The sequence below is a fragment of the Rattus rattus genome, chromosome 3 (genome assembly GCF_011064425.1).
Source record: "Rattus rattus isolate New Zealand chromosome 3, Rrattus_CSIRO_v1, whole genome shotgun sequence".
NCBI lineage: Eukaryota > Metazoa > Chordata > Mammalia > Rodentia > Muridae > Rattus > Rattus rattus.
In genome coordinates this window covers 118,045,949-118,070,254 of record NC_046156.1, presented here as the reverse complement: position 1 = coordinate 118,070,254, position 24,306 = coordinate 118,045,949, and the positions used below count along the sequence as shown (strand labels likewise).

General features: G+C 42.8%; 1 protein-coding gene across 1 annotated transcript in view; it reads right to left on the bottom strand.

The window, feature by feature from the left end:
• Dcun1d1 (defective in cullin neddylation 1 domain containing 1) overlaps positions 1-24,069 on the bottom strand; it is a 37,908-nt gene extending 13,839 nt beyond the window's left edge. Inside the window, exons 1-4 of the mRNA XM_032898505.1 lie at positions 23,810-24,069; positions 11,858-12,074; positions 9,828-9,996; positions 7,169-7,299 (exon numbers count right to left, since the gene is read on the bottom strand). Coding sequence (XP_032754396.1) covers positions 7,169-7,299; positions 9,828-9,996; positions 11,858-12,074; positions 23,810-23,998 — 706 coding nt within the window. The 5' untranslated portion in view covers positions 23,999-24,069. The remainder of the gene's footprint in view (positions 1-7,168; positions 7,300-9,827; positions 9,997-11,857; positions 12,075-23,809) is intronic.
• Between the last annotated feature and the right edge of the window lie 237 nt (positions 24,070-24,306).

The following is a 24,306-nucleotide window of genomic DNA, read 5'->3' as shown; positions in this document are numbered from 1 at the left end:
TTTCACAAACAGACATCCAGTTTTGCTGAATAGTCCACCTGTTTGTCACTGAATTCTTCTGACATTATTTCTGGCGCCTCTGCTCTGGCCCACTGGTCCCCGGCCAGCACCAGACTGACTGCCACTATAGCTCTGAAGTACAATCTGAGCAAAAGCATTGTTATATGTCTAGCTGTGTCCTTTCTTCTTACAATTTCTTTGCTTATTCTGGTCTGTTTGGTTTTTCTGGTCTAGTGAAGAAGGACATGAGAATTCTGAAGGCAATCACACTGACTATATGGATTTCCTTTGGGTGATGGGGCCCTTCTCACAGGATCAATTCTACCAGTCCATGGAATGCCTTCCCAGCACCGAGGGTCTTTGATGTCCTTGTTCAGTGCCCTGACGTATACATGGAGTAGTCGTTCCTCATTCTGACTAGACTTACTCACAGATTATTTTGAATTCTCAGCTATTATGAGTGAGGCGTTTCCCTCTAATTTCTTTCTCTTTTGTACATGGATTTCTTCTTTCATCCTGCAACTTGACTGGAACTGTTCATCAGACCTTGGAGTTTTCTGCTGGGTCTTTTGGATGCAGACTCATGCTGTCTATACACAGGGATTCATTACTCCTCCTTCTCTTACTGCATCCCTTTCACATTTTTCTCTTGTCTTGTTGCAAATAAGACTTCAAAGCAGTCTACTGGATGGGAGACGTGAGAGTAGGCGTCTCTGCCCAGCTACGATTTTTTTTTTTTCTTTTTTCTTTTTTTCGGAGCTGGGGACCGAACCCAGGGCCTTGCGCTTCCTAGGTAAGCGCTCTACCACTGAGCTAAATCCCCCAACCCCCCAGCTACGATTTTAAAGGCAGTGCTCTCAGTTGCTCTCCATGTAATGTTATCTTCACTTCTGTGATTGGTTCATAAGTTATTTATATGATTTACTGCATCTATTAATTTGTATATGTTGAATCAACCTTCCATCTTAATATGCCCCTGAATTTGGTCTACAAGTATGTTGATAATTTTTCATCTATGTTCATTGAGGAAACTGGTGTGAAGTTTTCCTTTTATCATTGTCTTTTTACCTGGTTTGGGTATCAGGATAATACTGGCTCCATAAAACAAATATGGTAGTGTTCCCTCCCTTAATATAAAACATAATTCTAAATATATTGCTCTAAACCAGCTTCATATAACAAACTCTCCTGGATCTGAAGACACGGATTTAATCTCGATGCAACAACAGTGGCTCACATCCATATTCTACTCACCAAAGTCACTCAGACAAACAAAACAAAACAAAAATATAAGTCAAATGAAATTATTGATTAAATGGACCTTAGGGGACCTTGAGCACATTTCATCTAAAAATCTCAGTATATACTTTGTTCTAGCAGATCAGGACATACTCTAAAACAAATCACACAACAGGGCATAAAACAAGCGAACCATTTCTTTTATTATATCCAATCATGACGAAGAAAACAGAAATCATCAGCAAGAGAAATGGCAGAAAATATGCAAACGTATGGATGAGGAACAACACACTACTGACTGACGGTCACTGAAGTAATTTAAAAAATTAAGAATGCTTAAGAATCAAATGAAAATCAAAACATAACATACCAACACCCATGGGCTGCAGTCAGTGAAAGCAATCAGAGAGGAGAGTTAATAGCTTCAAGTGCACGCTGAAAACTCAGGAGTACAGGCAGGGCAAGGCGAGTAAAGGGTAAAGGGCCAACCAAGCCTGCAGCCCTGAGGACCAGGGTACGACGCCCACCACTTACACGGCCAGGATGAGTCCCACAGTTGTCCAACTCTACATATATGCCTGTGTATACTCGTGTGTAGGGCATGTGCAAGCACACAAACATAGTTGTCCAAGCTCTGCGTAAGTACCTTGTGTCTATTCATGTGTGGCGGGTGAGCGTGCATACACATACACACAAATAAAATAAATACTAAAAGCCAGAGCTCTAAGCATAACGACTCAAAAATGTACTTTAGGACCTTGAGGGGGCGGGGTGGGGGGGAGAACACGGCATACCTACAATTGGAGACAGAAATAAGAATAAAGATCAGGACAGAAGTAAGTAAAATGGGGCTGGTGAGATGGTTCAGCGACTATGGAAGCTTTCCACCAATATGGAAGCTTGATGAGGCCTACGGTTTGATCCCTAGAACCCATACAGTGGAAGAGAGAACTGACTCCTACATTGCTGTCTGACCTTCATGTGTTAGGGCTGGTGCGCTCCCGCTCTCGCTCTCTCTCTGTCTCTGTCTCTCTGTCTCTGTCTCTCTGTCTCTGTCTCTCTCTCTCTCTCTCTGTCTCTCTCTCTCTGTCTCTCTCTCTCTCTTCCCCTCCCTCTCTCAATAAATGCATTTTTTAAGTTGAAAAGAAGAAACAGATGAAATAGAAATGAAAAGGGGTGCGGTTGTTCTCAGCCCACGCTGAGCCTGCTGCCACATCTTCTGAGCTCTTCGTCAGAGTCTGAACTCCCCCCCACCCTTCTTTTCGAAATGCCAAAATCCTAAGCATGCTTGCCTTAACACCAGGTTTCTCTGAAGACCCCTCCCTCCCCACACTTTTTATAGCTGTTTCATCCCCACTGTTGATGCTAACTCAAAACCAGGAAACTCTCTCCTTCCTCACCATGTCCTCCCTCCAGGCACCACCAGGATTTGCAGCTTCTCTGTCCTGCTCTGTTTTATTGTTTTCTGTCAGATTCCTGAAAATGGTCCTTGAGCTCCAAAGAGAATAGCAACAACACATTGCAAAACGTCAGTGACACATAGATGGTTCTTCCAAGGTGTGAAAAAGGACACATTAAAACAGTTTTGAATTAAAAGAAAAATCATTAGGATCCATCTTAAAGCACATTTTAGAGGCCTGGGGCAGTAGTGCTGTTGATAGTGTCCTAGTACAGCATGCACATAACTCAAAGGTCTGCCAGTGAGAGCCACCTAGAGTGTTATCAATTCAATCAGAGGTGACGGCTCATACCTGTCATCGCAGCACTGGGGAAGCAGGGGCGAGGAGCCTTAAAAGTCTGAGGCCAGTCTAGTTGATTTACCAACTTCCAGGCCAGACAAAGCCACATAGGAAGAGAGTTTCAACGCCCCCTCCCCCAACCCGAAACAGCAACAAAGAACACTGTAAATTATTTCTAAGCAAATTCATTTCTTCTGAGCTAAGGTTTCACTATGGAGCTTGGCTTGAAACTCACAATCCCCCAGCCTCAGCCTTGGGTGCTAGGATTGACAGACAGGTACCACTCCAGCTGGCTTTAGAGTAAATATTTAAACAATGAGGTTAAGATCTTTGAAATCATCTGCTTCACAAATACCTTTTATTGTGGTTGCATATATGGGATATGGAATTTGCCTCTACTTTTAGAACCACAGCTCTCAAGAAAATGGCCTTCAGATTCTATTCTGAAATTAGTTTATTTTAGTGGGTGTCAGAGGTGTCAGAGGTATCAGAGGACACTTTCAGCAAGCGGCTCTCTGCCACCCTCTTGTGGCATACGTGTTCTAATGCCACTGGTCAAGCCTGCCTTCCACTGCCTCTACCCACTAACCAAGGTTAATATGGTCCTTAGAAAGGCTTGGCTGTTACAGAAAATATATAAACTCTGATCAAATCAGCAGAACCAATAGCCTCCTACAGTGGCCTACATCTAACAGCCTTCTGGAGACTGGGGACAACTTTTAATGCTCAATTTGGAAAGACACCAAAGCACTAGCAGTGTGCTTAAAGGACAGCAGCAGTAACAAACATCTTAGATGACGAGTGGTAAACTGGAATACTGACCCGGAAAAGGACAAGGACGAGCAGTGATGGGCTATAATGGTTACACGTCCTCTGTTTTAAACCGAAAGACAACCGTGAGCATCACACATGTGCTCAGTAAGGAGAAGTGTGCGATGACAGCAGAGGCAACTCCATGGCAGGAGGCAACTTCCTGAAACAGTCCATGTCCCACAGTGTGCTCCTGAGCAGGGCTGGTATTTTAGGGAGGTGAAGACTTCATGCAGGGCTTACAAAAACCTCTTTCAATTTTAAGATACACAGACTAATCAGAAACGGCAGGGGACTGAAGCAGATGGCAGAGACAAGGAGAGAGCAGTGAGGTAGGCAGGGAAAGAGCTCTCAGCTCACAGCACTAGCATGGCTGCCCAGGGCTGCCACTTGCCTTCTCGTGTGCCAGGGCTTCCCGTCCTCCCATACAAACCTTCACTAACGTGTGCACTCTCACAAGACTGTCAGGAAGACCCTCCTTGTTAATCAAGGTCTTCAGTCAAACAAGGCACTGTACTTCCTACCACCCAAACGGTCTCCCTTCCTCCTTCCCAGGCCCTCTCTAAGCTCCTCGCCCTCCTACAGAGTTTCTTTTCAACCCTCAGTTCCTACAGACAAATTTATCAGTGCAGCTGATAAATCCACACAGATAGACCACTGTTAACAAACTCCTTATCCAACGTTAGGGTTCATTTCATTATAAACACTATGGTCTGGGGAGGCTCACAAATAACGTTTTATTGTGGTTATAGTTCTATTTTTAGAAATAAAAATGTAAAATACATTAAGTAATCTCCTGAATGTTATTACAAAGCAAACTCTATCACATTGAATATAATTTTTAATACTAGCAAATCATTTTTTTTCCAAAATCTGTTTTCATATAATCACTTTCTCAATTTTTTCTAATATAAAAATTCTAATTTATTATAATATTAATATATCAAATAACCATAAAATGTTGGTTTTCATTTTAGTATCAAAGTATGTATTTAGCCAAAACACCATTTATTATGTATTCTGTTAGGGCAGAAATGTGACTAAGAAACTGATTCCTAATCAATGACATCCACACCACTATAGATAATCTTATCAAAACACTGTTATACTTCTACATACCACAAAATAATGTTCAGATTGAAAGGCTTCACCAGACTTTTACTTGAGGTAAGAAGGGAAAGGGAAACTAGAAAAAGAAGAGGCTAGGCTACCCGTGTCTAACTGCAGGCAGTACAGTGCGCCTTTCCCGCCTCATCCTGAAAGGGGAGGCAGCTTCTGTGGTGGGAAGTCCATCCAGCATGATCATCTGTGCTGTGCACTGACATCATGCTGCACCCACCAGTTATGTGTAACTGTGTTGTTCAGATGCATGTAGAGAACAAGATCATGCTCATACTCAACCATCAGTTCCAAAAGGAACTTACTAGAACTTCTTTTTACAAACATTTTGAAAATCTTTAATTAATCAGTCCCATTTCATCTCTTAGGCTAGTTCTCCATTACATGCACACCTTTGTCTCTCTTCTCTAGCTCTTCTCTAATTGCTTCTTGGACTAATTCCTAGTCATAGAATTGACCTTTATCCTTATGTTCAATCTAAAACACAAGGCAGAATCAGTACAAGAGGACTCACTAGCCTCTCTGGCTACTCTATCTTCCAAAGAGAACCTGTGGCTGGGGCTAGCACAGAGCCAGAGTGTGCCCCTCGCAGAGGACCAGGTCTCACTCCTACCAATAAACACACAGACAGTAAAGCTGGGCCTGGAGTCCAAGCAGGATGCAAAGTTCAAGGTCTGATCTGCCTGGAAAAGTGAACTTCTGACCAACCCGGGCAGCCAGTAAGAGCACGAACTCAAAATCGAAGAGTACAGGGCATGGCTCAGCAGATAATGCACCTGCCTAGCATGTGCAGGGCTCTGACTCTATCCCTAGCACGTGCAGGGCTCTGACTCTATCCCTAGCATGGGCAGGGCTCTGACTCTATCCCTAGCACGTGCAGGGCTCTGACTCTATCCCTAGCACATGCAGGGCTCTGACTCTATCCCTAGCATGTGCAGGGCTCTGACTCTATCCCTAGCATATGCAGGGCTCTGACTCTATCCCTAGCACGTGCAGGGCTCTGACTCTATCCCTAGCACATGCAGAGCTCTGACTATCCGTAGCATGTGCAGAGCTCTGACTCTATCCCTAGCATGTGCAGGGCTCTGACTCTCCCTAGCATGTGCAGGGCTAGAAACCCCAACCTCTCACTCATGATTTACCTTTCCTGTGCCTAAGTTTTCTCATTTGCAAATTAAGAAGAAAAAAGTCTAGATTTGTATCTGTGAATCTGGTACCCAGGAGTAATTGCTGAAGGAAAGAATAAAATTCTTCAGCACTGCTGAACAGTACGGTGAGAACCTGGCCCACCAACGGGTATACTAAAGCTCACATTAAACAGGACCACTGATCCTATTTCTCATACTCCAATTCAAAACATTTTGTCCCATTTTCAAATGAAGCTTATGGTATTAATCTAGCTGTCTGTGTCCCATCATCTTCCTGTTGATGCCTTCTCTCTGGCATAGTCTGACTGCTCTTTAAGTGTGGGAGCCCCTAGCCCTTCATTATTACTGTAGCCTTTCTTTATCCAGCCAGATAACGAGCCTTCCACCGCTATCTCCCAAACCTGGAAAGCACTTTCTAATCTCCCTGGCTTTAATTACTCTCCTCTTCTTTGGGACCTATCTTTACCACTCAGTATTATCTACTGCTGTCTAAGCTTTTTAGGAACTTCGTAAACAAATTCCATTTCACATTTCACTTTCACAGCCCCTAACTGGCCCTGAAGCAAATGGATGCACACGGCATTTGGTACAAATTGGTTGATCTAAACTTCTAAGACCACAGGGCAAAGATGCTCTGCACTGTTCACTGCTCCCCCATAAGACTGAGTCATGACCATTTTCTTTTCACCCTTTCTTAGTTTTCAAATGTAAAAAAAGAAAGAAAAGAACCAGAAATGAAGTTTTCGGACACTGTACCCACGACTTAGTGATCTTGTACATTATCTTGTAGCACCTACCACCCTAAAACTTTCTTGGGCATCTATGGGCAAAACAGCCCAAAAAAGGTGCCAGTGAAATCCTACGGGCCACTTCTGTTCTGTACGTAGAGCTTTTGTGTTTTAGTAATTCGGTGGTTCACACAGGACATCCAAGCAACCCTCTGCTGTGCTGTGCCCACAGTTCCCTAACTAACTACTCACTGCTCCGTGTTTTCCAAAGCTGATATTTTCATAACATCATGTTCAAAACACAAGATTGTCTATTGCAAAAGTGACACTATCAATGTATTTAAATATATGTAAAATACCAAATATAATTTTAAAATATTCTTACCTAATCCTTTTTGTCCTGGATTCTTTGCAAAATTAAAAGTAAACTGGTAAAAATCCTTAAATCGTCCTGGTTCTTTCAATTCTTGTTCCATCTTGGGTATTTGGGCCTTTAGTTTTTCTATGCTGTCACATCTACATTATAAAATTAAGTTTATAAATGGTTAACTTTTCACTATAAATTAAAAACTTAACTTAATTATTCCTATGAGGGCTTGCATTTGTTTCCTAGAACTTATGTTTAAGAAATCAGATAGTTTGGATTTCATCTCTACAGAGTAAGTCCCTCACTGACCCCTGAACCCTTGGAGAGCACCATGCCCCAGCTATGCATGGCTTCCTCCTACATACACACAACTGTGATACAAAGTGCAGCTTACAGAAAAGACAAAGCAAGAGATTAATCAGAACTAATATTAAAACATTATGCAGTAAGGGAAACGCTATGCATGTGTTCTCTCGCCACTTAAAAGGCGATACTCTCTGGCACATCTGCCAATGTTGCTGCTCCTACACCTCTGGACCACTGTCAAGTAAAGTCAGGCCACCTGAACACCAGTACTGATGGTGAGGCCAAGGCTGATGCTAACCACCACCAAGGAGGGACTGACAGGCAGGCAGGGTACAGTGGGAGCATGCCGGACAAAGGGACAGCTTCTACTTCAGACAGGACAGCAGGACGGTTTAAACCTTACATCTCTACTTAGAAGGATACCCAATTTAAAACTTAGGGATTTTTTTTTCCTGGAAACTTTCAACTAATAATTTGTGAACACAGTCAACTATGAGTCACTAAAACTTCACAAAAGCCATGGATGGAGGGTAACTCTTGTCTAGAGTTAGCGTAAAGAAGGCAAAGTCCACAATGATGAAATGTTAGAATTACTACTTCTAAAAGAAACTGGCTACTCATTTTAAATGTTAATTCACCCGACTCTCGACAGGCTGACTTAGACTCTACTTCTGTGTCGTGAATAGACAAGAATGTGCACAGTACAGTGGCCCTGTATCCACCTCTTTCACTATGACAGGGACTAGGAAACTTCCAAACAACTAGGCCTCTTGCTAAGGACATGTTCTTTTTGAAAATTTGCTTTTAATAAATACTAGCTAAGACCTGAACTGCCTTCAACTAAATTATTAAAGCAGAATTAGGATTTTTCCTTATGTTTACAAAACTTTCAACATGTACCAAATTACTTTCCTCCTAACAATGGCCTTATGACAGAAGTGTCCTATGTCTTAAAGATTCCACAAACAAATCAGCCCAGTCTATCCTCTAAATACTCCTGCTTTTTATCTTCCTTGTATATTCTCCATAACATTCCACAGGATACATTATTATTACATTTTCCATAAGTAGAGACATTGCTCTTCCATAATTCTACTGACAGAAAGGTCTGTAAATAGGGTGGGCGCATCGCTAACCCACTGTCTCTTCATGTAAGCCCACCCTGCTCTGCCCTGCTTGGTAGCTGCCAGCCACAAAGCTCTGCACATCCTTTCTCCTGTGGTCAGGGTCTCCAGGGCTGAAAGGCCAGGGGAGGAAGGGGAACTTTACTCAGGTTGCTGTCAGTAGAGGGAAATGGTGTCAGTGTTTGAAAGGTCTCAGGATATTTACCAGTGGAGACAACTCCTACAGTAGTAGCCCCCATCCCCACTCCACCCACCCTGCCCTTTAACCAGTTTTATCCACCACAGTAGCAGCTTCCAAGTAGGCATCCTGCTCCTGCAGCCCTGCCTTTTCTCTCCCCGGGACTGAATTCTGACCTGACTGCCTGGCTCACTTCATGAAGCCCCAAGGGTGGCCAACAGCTACTGCCACCTCTTCACATATTCAGGTTTTCTCTTACGTGGTATAGCACTTCTTTACATTTTCTGGGTTCAGATTACTGAAGAGGCTATGTCCCTACTGTGCCCAGCTTTCCAAAGCCCCTCCGACTCAGTGAGCAGAACCCTGCTTGTAGTCCCGACTGGAACATCTATCACCTGGTTTTGTCCTCTCTTAAGGGTCAGTAAACTACTTCCCTCACAGACTGGTTATGAAGAGATAGGCAAAAAGAGTTACTGGAATGAGGCCCTGCTCGGTCAGTGTTAGCGTCTGGTTTTGTTATATTTTAGAGATAGGATCTCACACTGCAGCCCAGGCTGGCCTTGAGCTCCTATGTGCTGAGGACGATCGTCTTGCATCTGCCTTCCAAGGGCTGGGCCTCCCACCATGCCCAGCTCACACTACTTCTGCAGTCCTGTCAGCCAACTAGCCAACGGTCAGCAAACCTGTCACTAACAAGCCAGCAAGGCAGTAAGCAGAGCCAAAAGCATTTAATAATTTCTACGGAAAATCTACATTTTTAAGACTTCAGAATACACAGCCTCAAAATAGGAAACAATTGAGTTGTTCACTTTACTTTGTTATGTTAAACACTAAGGTCAGATGATTTTAATACTACTGACTCCCAGGAACAAATAACTCAGCTGCGGTTACAGAAGGCTACAAGCTTATAAGACACTAGGCAAACCCAGAACACACCAGGGAAACAGCATGCTGACTCACTGCTGCTTGTAGGCTAGTAAACACTTCATTCCCACTTAGAACAGAAGACGACGCTGAGCTGCACTGTCCTCCTGGAGCTCGCCTCGGCCGCTCTGGGTCAGATACTCACCCTAACTCTGTCATGCCGTCCATGAACTCCTGTCTGGAGAACTCGCACTGTGTGGCCGCCCTGAACTTCCATGCAATGATCAACACACTGATGCTGGCCGGATCGAGGGCCAGGTCGTCACAGAACTGCTGGATCCCATCTATGCCAATTTTATTTTCATCTTGAGGGTCTTAAAAACACCAACACAAAATACAATTAGTGCCATCCTTTGTTATATTCATAACAAAAAGATACGGTTCTATTTCCCATTTTAAAACAATTCACAATATACCAGAGACATGAAGCTGTATTATTTTCACAGACGTTTCCCTATATGACAGCCTAAGTCAGTGCACCCCTAAGGAGTACTCTTAAAGTGTACAGGAAAGTGTAAAAGTAGTTGGACATTTAGTTTTTAAAAATCTCACTAATGGAGCCACAGACTAGGTACTGCACACCTTTAGTCCCAGTACTAGGGAGACAGAGGCAGGCAGATTTCTGTGAGTTCAAGGTCAGCATGGTCTACATAGTGAATAGATAGCGCTACAGAATGAGATCTGTTAAAAAAGAATAAGAACACACGCACGCGCGCGCGCACACACACACATACACACACACAATCTGTGTAAAAATGCCACACACACAAACAAAATCAGACATGCCTATACAGGGACAAGAGACTTTTAAGTCAAGACATCCATATTTTATTAAGTATTCAAAATTAACGAATGTTAAATCAGAAATTCTTTTTACTTAAAACAAAATTCATTTTACCACAATTGTTTAAGTCTTAATAAAATGAAACATACGATTCAATCTTAATCTTAATAGTTTAAATATCTGATATTTACAATAGGAAAACTATATAAAAACAACAACAACAACAAAAAAAACCTAGACACATACAAAGAAAGAGGTTCCCCTATACTGCTACCAAATACGATTTGCTAAAAAATGTAAAATATATGGCTGTCGTCTGAGAGATCCTGTCAGCAGCTGACTGAGACAGATGCAGATACTTACAGCCAACATTGGGTTGAAGTCGGGCACCCCTATAGAGGAATTAGGGGGAGGACTGAAAGATATGAAGGGGAGGAGGACCCCATAGAAGGACCAGCAGTCTCAACTAACCTGGATCCCTGGGAGCTCCCAGAGACTGAGCCACCAACCAGGCAGCACACACAGGCTGGTCCGAGGCCCCCAGCACATACATAGCAGAGGATGCCTGGTCTGGCCTCGGTGGGAGAAGATGTGCCTAATACTCAAGAGACTTGAGGTCCCAGAAAGGGGGATTGGGCAGGGGCAGGGAGGGGGAAGCACCCTTTCAGAGGCAAGGGGGAGAGGGGAAGAGATGAAGAACTGTGGGAAGGGGGAACGGAAAGGGGGACAACAAATAAATAAAATTATTTAAAAAAGAAAAAAATGTAAAATATCAGGTAGTGACTCTCAGTTACAACAGTGCATGGTATGTAACAATACTTTGGAGCACGAATATGTATATAATATAATCCCATTTGGGGAAATTTCGAAAATAACTCTATATACATCTGCATAAAAACATGAAAGACATGTATGCAGCCATACTGGACTATTAACTACAGGTTCCCTGAGGAAAATAAGGAACGGATAAAGAAACTGTTGTCCTTTTTCATTTCCTTTTGTTCTGCTTTTTCCCTTCTCCAAGAGAGTCTTACAATTTAGGCTAACCTTGAACTCCGCCTTCACCTCTGAGATAAAGGCTTGTACCACTAATCTCAGCTGCCCTGCTTTTTAAAAGTTTGTTACTTTACAGAAAGTTATTATGCAGACTTTCTGGCTCAGCAAGTTTTACAAACACAAGGTTAGGAAAAATTGTCTCCAATCTTCCATTCTCAAGCTGCATAACTGGGAAGAGGCCAAGAAGAGATTGAGTAAAAAGGAGAACGAGTTCTCTCAGGATCGCTTAGTTCCAGGATCTGCTGTAGTTCTCCTGAGCACACTGGACTCCACAATCTGGGAAGACAAGGTCTCAGAACACGCCCACGACTTCTAACATTGAGTCAAATACTCACCTTTGTATCTATTGTACAGTTGTTCTAACTTCTTCCTGTCCAACGATCCTTTTACACTCTCCCGTATATAAAGTTCTGGATTTTGAAAAAAATTATCTGTTGCAACATCTAACTTCCAGTCATTCTGAGAAAGGCAACTTACTGCAGTTTTCTCACTAGATTGTGTGAAGATCATAAACTGACGAACTTTATCCTTCTGCGATGATTTCAACTTGTTCTACGAGAACCAGAAGACAAACTGAAACTGTGTAGGCCACCACACATGTCAATGTAATCAACTGCAGTTATTAGGGATAGTTTTCTTTTCACAAATCATAGAAACATTTTTACTAAGATTTATTTGTGATCTATCATTATAAGCAAAACAACTTAACAATATCTAGAAGACAAAGTCTGGTAGAGTTCTGGAAAAGTAAGAAACATGGAGACAGAACAAGGGAGCTCATTACATTAAAGAAGGCACCCAGACAATGAGCCAAAGCACTACGGGAAGGGAAACTAAGCAGGCATTGGCTGCCGTCCTAATGCCCAGTGCAGCTACCTGTCTGGGTCTGTGCTGTCCAGCAAATAGAGGAAATGTAATGGAATATGAACATCCTACATTTCTCCTAGTTGCTATTTACAAAACATGTAATTCTCAGTAGAATTCCCCATATTTTCCTTAAATAACAAGCATTTATCCTACTTATATCCAACCTTTAAAAAGGTTCTTTTAATTATGTATTTAGTGTGTGTTTCTCTCTTCCTCTACGTGTGTGTGCATGCGTACGTATTTAAGGTCACATACATGTCAAGATACTAATGTGAAGGTCAAAAGACAATGTGTAGTAGTCAGTTTTTCCCTTCTAACATGGGACAGAACTCAGGCCATCAGACTTGGTGGCAGGTGCCTGTCTTTACCAGCTGAGCCACCTCACTGGTCCCTGAGGCACTTCTCTCTTACTACAACTCTCTTTCACTTCTATTTTCCTAGAAGGAACCATCTCTCTTACTTCACTTGTGCCCAAGAGGCCTTGTGTTTTCCTTTTTCACTTGCCCTACACTGACAAGGATCCACCTCTCTGAAACCCAAAGCAAAATAAGACAGAGCCAGCAGGCTCTCCACTCTCCCTGCTCTCAAGGCCCGTGCCCTCCCTCCCACCAAGCCAGTCTCCTGAGCAAGGGCCACTGCACTCTTCCTCCTGTCAAGTCCCAATTCTGTTTTCTCAGCAAAATACTTGGGCTCTTCTAATAGTGCACTGTAAATGGAGGAGCAAGCACATTAAAGCCCCAGTGTTCTGCAGTGTAAGCAGCACTGCTAACATCCCCTGAGGTTCTGACCTGGCCCACAGTGACAGATCACAAACTTCAGCTTCATGACTCAACATAGGAGAGAACAGACCCAGAAGGCTAAGTACTTTGTAAAACTCAGCCAGCTTTCATAGAAGAAATGAGAGAACAAAAGTAGCCTGAGGAATTCAGATCCTAGTGATTGTCCTAGGACCCTTCCTGCCTGACAGACATTCTGAGGATCTCCGAGAGACTCTCGAAGGTGGAGGAAGCTGTGCTTCTGTCACAGAGGGAAAGAAGGCTGCACACTCAAGTATGAAGCAAACTCTCTCACAACATGAAGTACGTCTATGCCCATGAGTGTCGTCTGTCCTTCACTGAAATAGAAACTGTATCGTAGAGTAGCTTCCTGTACTGACTGACAGTCCTACCAGCTCTCCACACCTCTGCAGCTATTAGAGTCACGATTCTCAGCCCATGGGTCACAACTACTTGGGCAACCGAGCTCCAGAAATATTTACATCTCAACTCATGACAGGAACAGAATTACAGTTAGGAAGTAGCAACAGAAATCTCTTTATGGCTGGGGGTCCACAACATGAGGAACTACATTAAAGGGCCAGCACCGGGAAGGCTGAGAAGCACTGCCGCAGCCATATCTCTCAAAGACCTAGGATTATTAGTATCCTTTCAATGCATTATTCAATGACGATCTCAATGAACTAAACCGAAAAGGAAATAATTTAAATTCCTGAAAGTTAATTAACTGAAAGTAAACAAGAAGTCCATTTTTATTTAACCTTGGAAATGTTTCTGAAACACAGCATATGTTCTGCTTGGGTATCTGACACATTTACACCCTGTTAAAGTGGCTGAGTGTCGCTGGTTCACTGTACCACAGAGTGGGCTGGAAAGGCCTTCTGAACTGACCCGACAGAGTCTTAAGCAGCTTCCCTACATCCCTAAAGTGGGAGGCAGCGGACGACCTGGCCTACCTGGGACTTCAGCCCCAGTCAGTACTGTGCCCAGTGTGCTCCTCCTTGCCGAAGACGGGAACTTAAGTTAAAAAGAACAACGTAGACGACTTCTGCAAGCCAAGAACTGCTTACTGCATTGGTGGCTTCCTGACAGAAAGCTAGATATTAGAAAATGATGAGGGAAAAGATAAAAAACTGCCTTGTCCAACTAAGTATCAACATTACACAAACTATTTCATTTCATGCCATACATCTTAGTTTTAAATAAACAATTTTGTCTAGTTCAAGTATAAACTTTTCATCTGTGGGGAAATAAAAAAAAATTCTTAAAAAGGAGCTGGTTACCCATGTGCAACCTTTTAAAAACAAATGAGCAGCACCTGGCACCCAGCTGATAGGGGAGCAATTTGGTGGGTCAGGAGATGTCCCGTGTCTGGCTGCCCTGCACTGTGTGATAAGCAGCCCTACTTCCTGTAACCAGCTAACAGCACCCCTTCCAGCTCAGCACCAGAGCAAGTTTTAGCCATCACCTCCCTCCAGGAGGATGTACTGCGTCCACTGGCTCTCCTAGCTAAATTACACCTGCTCTGCTCAGAGCAAACATTTAGAACTAACATTCCCAGCTCCTTTTCCCAGGCTGCACAGGGGGTACTGGGCAAGAGAGAATGATATCAAAAGCTTGCCAACCTAAGGAAGAACAAAGGGGTTACTAGATTAAACAGAGAATTCCTGGGAGACAGAAGACAAGAGTTTGGGGGGGAAAACTGAAGAGGAAGAAAATTTGATTTTTCTTTTTTTTTAAATTTGTTTTTTCAAGGCAGGTTTCTCTATTTCTGGCTGTCCTGGAACTTACTGTATAGGCTGGCCTCAAACTCACAGAGATCCCCTGCCTCCTGAGTGCTGGGATTAAAGGCATGTGCCACCACACAGGAAGTAGTTTTTTTCTATTGCTATTAGAAACCCTGTGGAGACAGTGTCTCTTCCATGAGACAGCCTCAATGATTTGGCAGTCAATGGTGAGATGAGATTTACTTTGCTATGTATTTAAAAGGGTAGCTGGTAAATATGACTAAGCAGCACACTCTTCAATCCTCGAGTGTTAGGGCCACTTAAATATTACAAAGTTTTTCAAGAAAAGTCAGTAGTAGTGTGCATGCAGGGACATGTAGTGCTCAAGCTGTGTTAAGGGTCTTGCTTTTATTCTAGACCAATGGAGAAGGAATGAAAGGTGTGGGGAAGGGGGGCTGGAGAGATGGCTCAGTGGTTAAGAGCACCGACTGCTCTTCCTGAGGTCCTGAGTTCAAATCCCAGCAACCACCTGGTGGCTCACAACTATCTGTAATGAGATCTGATGCCCTCTTCTGGTGTGTCTGAAGGCAGCTACAGTGTACTCATATAATAAAATAAAATCTTAAAAAATAAATTAAAAAAAAAAAAGAAAGGTGTGGGGAAGAAAAAAACTAAAAAATTTCCATAATCTGAACAGTAAAACTCACCTGTTTGCTTTACAAAATAAAAAAAAAAAATGCCTAGACTGTGAGCACACACCACTTTGTGCTTAAATTTGTGTATGTTCCTGTCCCTCCTGTTTTAACTCAATAAATTTAAGAATCATATTAAGAAAAATTATTTTCCTTTATAGAGTACACACTACAAATTTAATCTCAGGCACCAAAATGAGTGGTTTAACTGAAAAAAAATCAAATACAGTATTTTGCATCTAGCCAAGCAAATTTTCAAGCTTATTTTACCACTGAACTCACACAACACAGTGACTAGATTAACAGAAGCCAAGGAATACCATAGGAAAAAGTAATAATAACAGCAAAGTCGAGAAAGTGTTCCTATTATGTTTCCCCAAGAAAAACTCTGTACATGGAAAATGGCTTCCTGGCCAACTTACACCTCAAATTCAATTAACACAATTGAAGTGACTTCAATGAGGACATGGTATTTGTAAAAGAAGAAAGATTCATTCACTTATTTCCCTCCAAAATGTTCATTTTTTTTTTTGTCCCTAAGTTTAACCTCCATCTCAACTCCATTAAGATACTCAGGTCCATGCTTCAAAGAAGTGATTTTGTTTGTAAAAGTGAGTATGGGTTTTGCCTTCAGGCATGCACGCATGCACAGCAAGTGCCTGCAGAGGTTGGATGAGGCCATCAGAAACCCTGGAACTGGAGTCACAGATGATTGTGGACTGGAATTCATTTCTGAAATGCAATTCTAGTTGGTAGATATCTAGTTCACAAGAGTCAGTGTTTCAAAAATATCGGAATCCCTTACTGAGCCCAAGTGTAGTGTCACACAGAAGGCAGATCTATGCGAGTTCAAGGTCAGCCTAGTCTACATAGCAAGTCCCAGGCTAACATGGTTACTTAGTGAGACTGACTCAAAATAAAAACAAAACAATCTTTTTGAGCATGCGTCACTATCGTAAAAGGCTCTGTGTGTCGTGGTGCCAATGACATGGCTCTGCCTGTAAAGGCACTGCCACCAAGCTTGATGACAGAGTTCAATCTCCCACAAGCTGTCCTGACTTCCATGTGCGCCCATAAACAAACAAACAAACAAACGCAATACATTTTTGAAAAGTCCTGTGTGACTATTCCTATGTGACTAGCATGTGTTTAACACTTTTGGGTTGCTGTAAGATTTGTACATGCTAGCTTTGGTCTAGCCAGCTACTTTTTCTTACATAAGACCAAGCCTGCTGTAAACACAGCCCAGTGTTACTCATACCCAAAGCACTCAACTACAAATGGCCCTCCCATAGGTCACAGGTCAAAAGTGCAGGAAACATCAATTACATGGGATGACCTTCTCCAGGAGAAGACTTTCACCTGGGCACAAAGGGAAGTCAGGCTAAGGGAAGAGTAAACAGTGCATCTTTCCTTTCACTGCAGAGGCACACTAAAGCATGGTTTACTGAAACTTAGTCTACTCTGAAGCCCAGTTACGGTAAGGTTTCCATCCCACCCCATACCTCCCGACTGCAGTACGATTTAGAGAATCTCTGCTTCAGTAAACAAAGTACTACAGTTCTAGGCATTTACCTTGAATTAATTTACCTTTAACCTTAACTTGTACATAGTAATGATTCTTATTAGTCCATAAATTAAGCAAGAATAATAGTGGGCATAGGGGTAGGCAAACAAAAAGTATTTAAATGGTAAATGAAAAATAATGACCATATCCAAAACCCTAGCAGCTTGTGTTTGGCTCACTACTGCTTCAGACTGTCTGCCAGCCAGTTACTCTTCTTCACCATTCTCTTCTCTGGGGCCGGGACACTGAGGAAGTCTAGAATCTCCCTCTGTGGCCACAGGTTAGCTTGAGACCTGAGAGACAGTCCTGTCTTAGCTGCCCAGGCTGGGTTTAGAGACAATGGGTCATCTTGATTTACATGTAATGACTGAAGAGTGGTCTCACTGAGCCCACCTTAAGGAAAAGGAGATTACGTCTAAGAGTAGCATCTACACTCACCAAAAAGTACAGAACTGGTACTGAAAGTATGTTGCCTAGCTTCATGTGAACACAGGTGATGCCAGTGCAAATGCTGACTCAGCAGAAAGTGCAGGGGTGGAGAGCGGCACTCTCTTCATCCACACTGACAGAACTAACAGTCCCCTTCTCACATGTAACTATCTCCACTCTAACTACAGGCTCCCTAAACCTTGGCTCCCACATTAGTCCCCAGGCTAATACAGGAACATACAACATCTATTTAGGGCTCTGCTGGTAAGTGGGTAGGGTTATTTTTAAGACAAATAATAAAACAAGCTGAAAGTACACTTATGGCTCCATGACAGTCTATTTTTAAACAGATGACAATCTATAGCTTTGAATAAAAAGGCAAAAAGACCTACAGCTACTAGAAGTCAGTGTTTTCTTTTCCAATGAAAAGACTTGACACAAAATATAAACACACAGGTTATGGCAAGGAAACTTAGGGAAGTGAGTACAATTTCCAACACTAAGCTAAATGAACCTGAATGCAGATTATTCTTTTACATTATAATCTGCAGTATAGAATAGTTACTTACTACTAGGCCTGTGTAGGTTAACATTCATTTTTTTAGTTTCCTGCACCATGAGTAACAGTTTAAATATCTAAGAGGTATGCAGTATCCTGCTACTGGATGGAATGTGGAGTACTCTGTGTAGTTATTATGTACAATGATAAAATCAGAAAGTTCATTTATGTGATTCAGAATGGTTGCAAACAGTGTTCCCCATGTGTTTTGAGACAGGATCATGCTTACACTGTAGCCAAGGTTGGCCAAGACCTCTCCATGCAGCCTTGAGTAGTCTTGAGTCCACACAACCCCGTGTTATCATCCCCACTGTCAGAAGCTTGCTCAATCACACCTGACCCTCACAGCATTTTAACATTTAAATAATCTTCTTTCTATTACCCCTCAAAATTGTTAAGATTACTCAAAAGATGGCTGTTGTTGGAAATGAGTATCTTGATTTCCTAAGAAAACATGTTTGACTAAGTTATTTTTACTAACTTCTAGTTATATATGATAAGAGGGCAGAAACTAGTACCTTCAACTTTACTTTTGCCAGTAACTTTCCAACTGAGCTTCCCTAATTTACTGCCTAACCATCTATCAAGCAGCCATAATAGCTAACTTTCCTCTCTAAGCTGGGTATAATGATGAATTTTGCTCAGAATACTTGGGAAACTGATATAGAAAGATCATTTGAACCCAAGAGTTGGAAATTAGCCTTGGCAATCTCATCTCAGAAATAAATAAAAATGTTTATCTCTTTCCATAAGTATTTTTCTACCAAAAAAAAGGGGGGGGGGACAGGAAAAAAAAAGAACCCAAAGAACTGAGTATTTTTAAATTTTCAGATAATTACAATGGCTAGCATTCAACAGTCAATACAATATTGTTTCATAAAGATCCTTAAAAAGTAGAATCTAATTTTAAGATTCCTTATCTACTATATCTTAACCAATATTCTTATAATGTAATAAATACTCTAAATGTAAGCTAGGGACTGCTCATGTGTCACACACATAGCTAAAGATGATTGAACGTCTGACCCTCTTGTCTAGGCATCTAGTATGCTGGGATTACAGGCATATAACACCATAGCCAGGTTATAGGGTCATGGGAATGAAACCCAGGGCTTTATAAAGCACTCTACCAACACTCAGCCCCATAAGTGGTTATTAAAATTAAAATATAGCAACTTAACAAGGAGGTAAGCTATATAAACTTCATCAACTGATCACTGAGCTCAATGGTGAGGGACTCAAAAGTTTAATTCAAGACTTTTTATTATTTTTTTTTAGAAAAGTACTATTCAAAAGTTAATCTCTTATATTTTTACAATGCAGATCCACAATTTAAACATTTCACAGAAATATTGAAGATTGCTGTGGGGTGCTTTCTCTTGGCTGAGGGTTGCAAACCTAAAGCACTGGGTCAAAGCAATCACTTAGCTCTCAGGGGCTTGTTTCTGTCCACACAGCAACTGAATCCCACGTGGAACTGTTTCTCTTCATCAACTGTCATAACCAACACCACCATGGCCCAAACACCACACAGTGAGTGCCATTTATGTGTTGATGTGCTGTTTGTTTGTTTGCTTTGAGGTAGGGTCTTACTAAACAGCCTTGGCTGTCTCTGAACTCATTATGTTGTTCAGGCTGGCCTTAAGCTCCCACTTGTGATCCTCCTGTCTCACCTCCCAGCACGCTGTCATTGCAAGCATGCACCATCATGCCCAGAACTGCACATCTTGTACTTTAAAAAGTGACTTTTCTTGGGCTGGGGATGTAGGCAATGGTAGGCTACTTGTTTACCACGCACAAGCCTTAGCACCTCAAAAGCTGTGTGTGAAAACAGCTTCCCTTGACTTTTCTTTATATATGCCCCAACCTAAAAGACCCAAATAAAAAAAGCACTATACTCAGGCTGGAGGAATGGCTCAGTGGTTAAGAGCACTGACTGCTCTTCCAGAGGTCCTGAGTTCAATTCCCAGCAACCACATGGTGGCTCATGATCATCTGTAATGGGATCCGATGCCCTTTTCTGGTGTGTCTGAAGACAGCTACAATGTACTTATATATAATAAATAAATCTTAAAAAAAAAAAAAAAGCACTATACTCAAGTGAGTCCTGCTCGTTTTACAACTTAAAAAAAAAAAAAACACTCAATTTACAATGTTCTCACCATATACCAAGAGTTTTACTTTTCAATTACATATTTAATGTTTATATCAGATCATTTGATTTAAAATAGAAGTAACTTGGTTGCATTCAATGTAACAATCTAGAGTCAGACTAGCCAGAGATTCCATATCAGTAGTGAAATATTGCTTGCTTTTTTTTTTTTTAAGCAAGGGTTGGAAAGGTGAGAACTAGAGGAGGAATTGAGTATGGATTAGGACCCTGTTTATAATCTGTCTTCCCATACCAGTTCTTGTCCTTGTTCACAGCACTAAGAACCATGAAGACATTCGCCAGCTATGCTGACAGGAGCTGGTGATGCTGCCTACTCTACAAGTGGGAGTAGGAATACATAGTTATCAGCTGTCAGACTGCATGCACTATGTTCTCAAAGTCTCAATTTCTCCTCTCCTTAAAAGCCAATTTTCTGCACACAATCATTGATTTACCAAATTACCAAAACATCCAACAATTTAAGAAAATGGTTTTTTAATTACCCCTAGAACAGCTAGAGAAAAATTTTGTATTAAACATTATATAGTGATACAGAATTCAAAACTCTGTACACATAACCCACATTAAAAAAAATTAATGAGAGTCTTGTATGTAAAGGACTGTCTTAAAATGACTGTCATATTGTAACAGGATACCTGAGACAAAAGAAAAACTGCCACACCATTCAGAGTTTAGCAGTGCTTCCTGTCTCTCTTGGAAGAAAATCTCTGGTATCTTTCCAATGTTCACCAGGCAAAGCACAACCTATTACTTCCCCACTTTGCTCTAGTGATGTCTTCAACGCACGACACACACTGCTCTCTGGCTGCAACTCTCTTCCCACCCTGTTTCTGCAAGGCTTACTCTCTCAACCTCCAGTTTGCTCAAGTTTTATCTCTCCAGTGGTGTGGACACTATTTTGTTATTTTGTATCCACACTTCCACCAGGCCCTAGTACTCCTGTAATCATCCCCTTCCCTTGATACTTACTGTCTTTCCCCCATAATATGTAACACCTTCTAAACTGTAGGGAAAGAAATATATACAATGTTTGTTTTTTGACTTTCCCTAGCTTTCGATCTGACTTTTCCAGGTTTCTGTCTGATATATACAGATAGATCTCACAGTGTGAGGTACAAAGCAGATACCTAATGAGTTTCAAAAGCAATCAGACTTTCTTTTACTTTACTTGTGGATATATGGAAGATGTGCAACAAATTCTAAAGAACAACCCAGAACAGATTTACACACTGCATTTTAGGGTCTATTTGCAGAAAATATAATTATACATTTCAAAGTCTATACATTTTAAATTCATTAAAGCAGCAATTAACAACCCCCTAATTTTAATTTTGCTACTTAACAGTTATTGTAATAGTTATTTTCCTAATTCTTATAGTTTAATCTCAAATGTAATTTTCAAACATTTTTCTGAAGTTCATGTGATTCTTAAAAGACTTATTTATATATACCACAAATACCAGGAAGTGACAGACTGGGAGAAAATAGTTACATTTTTGTAACCATCTTACAAACTTGAACTTCAAAACCTTGTGGGGCCTCAATTTCTACTTCTGTAAAAGGGAAGGGAATATTGTCAAGTGATCTAAGATACTATAGGTCTAAAGGTTTCTGTAATTTATAAAAAAAAAATCTAAAAGATTACATCATCTACATAGATCTTTCACATTTAAAAAGTCATTAGAACCATAAATTTATTAAACTTGGTAATACTTTAAAAGTTAACAAACCTAGTCCTGTCATCTAATAAATAAGGAAAAAACTCAGATGTTTTGAATACTTCTTAAAATACACTTGCCAATCACGCATGAAACCCTGCCTAGGTTTGATCCCAGCCCTAGGCTATTTTTGGTCTCTGTGTGAGTGTAAGAGGTAGGTAACTTTCCCCCCTTATAAAGAAAGATATGTGAGATATTCTATTATTATGTCTTTCCTAAAACTGACAAAAATTCGTGTTGTAGAAATTAGTTGTGGTGCACATACCAAAAACAAAACTCTGAAACTGTTTGATAGCGTTTAGGAAAACAACTATACACTTATAATGAAATACTTTTACTGTAAGAATCTTATTTGCCCATATTGACTTTCTAAACGAACAAGATCATACCAAGACAGTATGTGTGACATAAAATGAGTAAAGGCATAGAAAGTACTTTAAGTTAAGGGCATCTTAACTAGTTAACCACAACCAGTACGATTGCATGACGGATGGCTAAGCTCCAAAATGAGCTAATTTAATATTAACCAAAGGAACAGAAGGCTACAAGTCCTAACCCAAAGTGAGCTCTCGGGAAACGGCGTGAATCCTATATTTCTAATGAGCACCGGCAGGCACTGAATTCAAGGGCAGGCAGGTGTCTGATGTGGGCTGTGGGAAACTGCTTACATGCACATGATGAATGTCCACCAGAGAAGCGCGCTACATTACTGCAGCCGGCTAAAAGCACCTCAGTAAGAGAGTGAAACTCTTGGGGGTTCAGGAGTCATACCCAAGGCCTGTTCAAATAATTAAAGGAGAAACTGCACACTCTGCTGGGTCTCTGAACTTTTACTGTACTTTCAATCTAAACACTAACCTGAACTTTCTTACAAATATAAAGTTTTACGAACTTAGCACAGAAGAGAAATCTTGAATATGTGGGACCAAACCACATAAGACACACATGATACCAAGGCAGCTGGGGCCATATAAGTGTCACTGAGCAAAAACAACCCCCAACGACTGAAGACTGAGGCTTACATCCTCCCCAAAGAGGCCTTTCAGCTCTCAGGAGCGAAAGACTTATCACTTTTACTCTTCTCCCAGGAGCCTGCCGGGAACTCCAACAAGGTGTGACTGTATACTTCCAAACTGAAAAGCAGTGACCAGCAGCGGCCAGGTACTTAATGACAAAGGACTCAGCTCACCACGGCGTCTTCCAGCTTCCGTGACTTTTTCTCACCCAAACAAAAACCAGGAGAGGAGCAACTTGACAAACTGTTTTTTTAAGAATCACAAATGGTCCCTAACTGCTATAATAAAGCAATTACTCCTCCCACCCCAAGCAAATAGAGCAGGCGCTCGGAAGGCAGCAGGTCTCGGGTCCCCCGGCTGCACTTCCGTCCGCAGCCCGGAGCCTCCCAGTCCCCTCGCGGGGACCGAGCCTCAGCCCAGCCGCCCCAACTCCTGGGCGCCTGGCGCCAGCGCGGACCCGCAAGGCCGACGCCGGCTCGCCAGGGCCGCCAGCACCCAGGGGCCCGGCCGGGACCAGGCAGCGCAAGGCCCGCTGCCCAGGCGCCGCCCGGCCGCACAATGGGGCGCGGGCCGTCCCCAACGCCTCCGCGCCCGGCGCCCGGCCCCGCTCCGGCGACTGGGCCCCGCCGCGCTCCGCTGCCCGGCTCTCGCGTAGCGGCGGCGCCGGAAGGGACGGCAGAGCTGGGCGCCGGCTGAGCAGCGGTAGCGGAGTGCGGCGGGGTCGGGGGCCCAGGCCGGGCGGCACGGCGCCGCGGTGCCTCACCATGTTGGTGTCCTCCGGACCTCTCCCTCCTCCTCCGGCTCCGCAGCGAATGGACGGCGGCGGCGGCGGCGGCGCTCTCACGGGCTCGCCGGGCTCCCGCTCATGCGCAGTGCAGCGGGCCCGCGGAGCGGCTGGCCGCAGGAGGCGGAGGGCGCGGGCCCCAGGGTAGGCGGCCTGGCCTGCCGGCATCCGTGGCGCGAGCGGCCGGGCGACCCGGCCGCCCGGGCTGCGGACACGCGCTGAGACCCGCGCGGCTGGCGGCCGCGGGCACAGTGAGGACGAAGCGCCGGGGCCCTGCCTGCGCCCCCACTCCGGGCGCCCTCGTCACGGCCGCGTCCCGTCCTCCGTGCGCTCCTAATAGCTCCACGTCAGAGTTCCCGGGTAAGTTTTTGGAAGAAACTGGGAGACTATTGCGCCTAGAGTCACTGTCATGCCCGGTGGTCGGGCCAAGCTTGACCTAGCCTGGCTGCTGAGCTGCAGTCCAGAGGACGCATGTG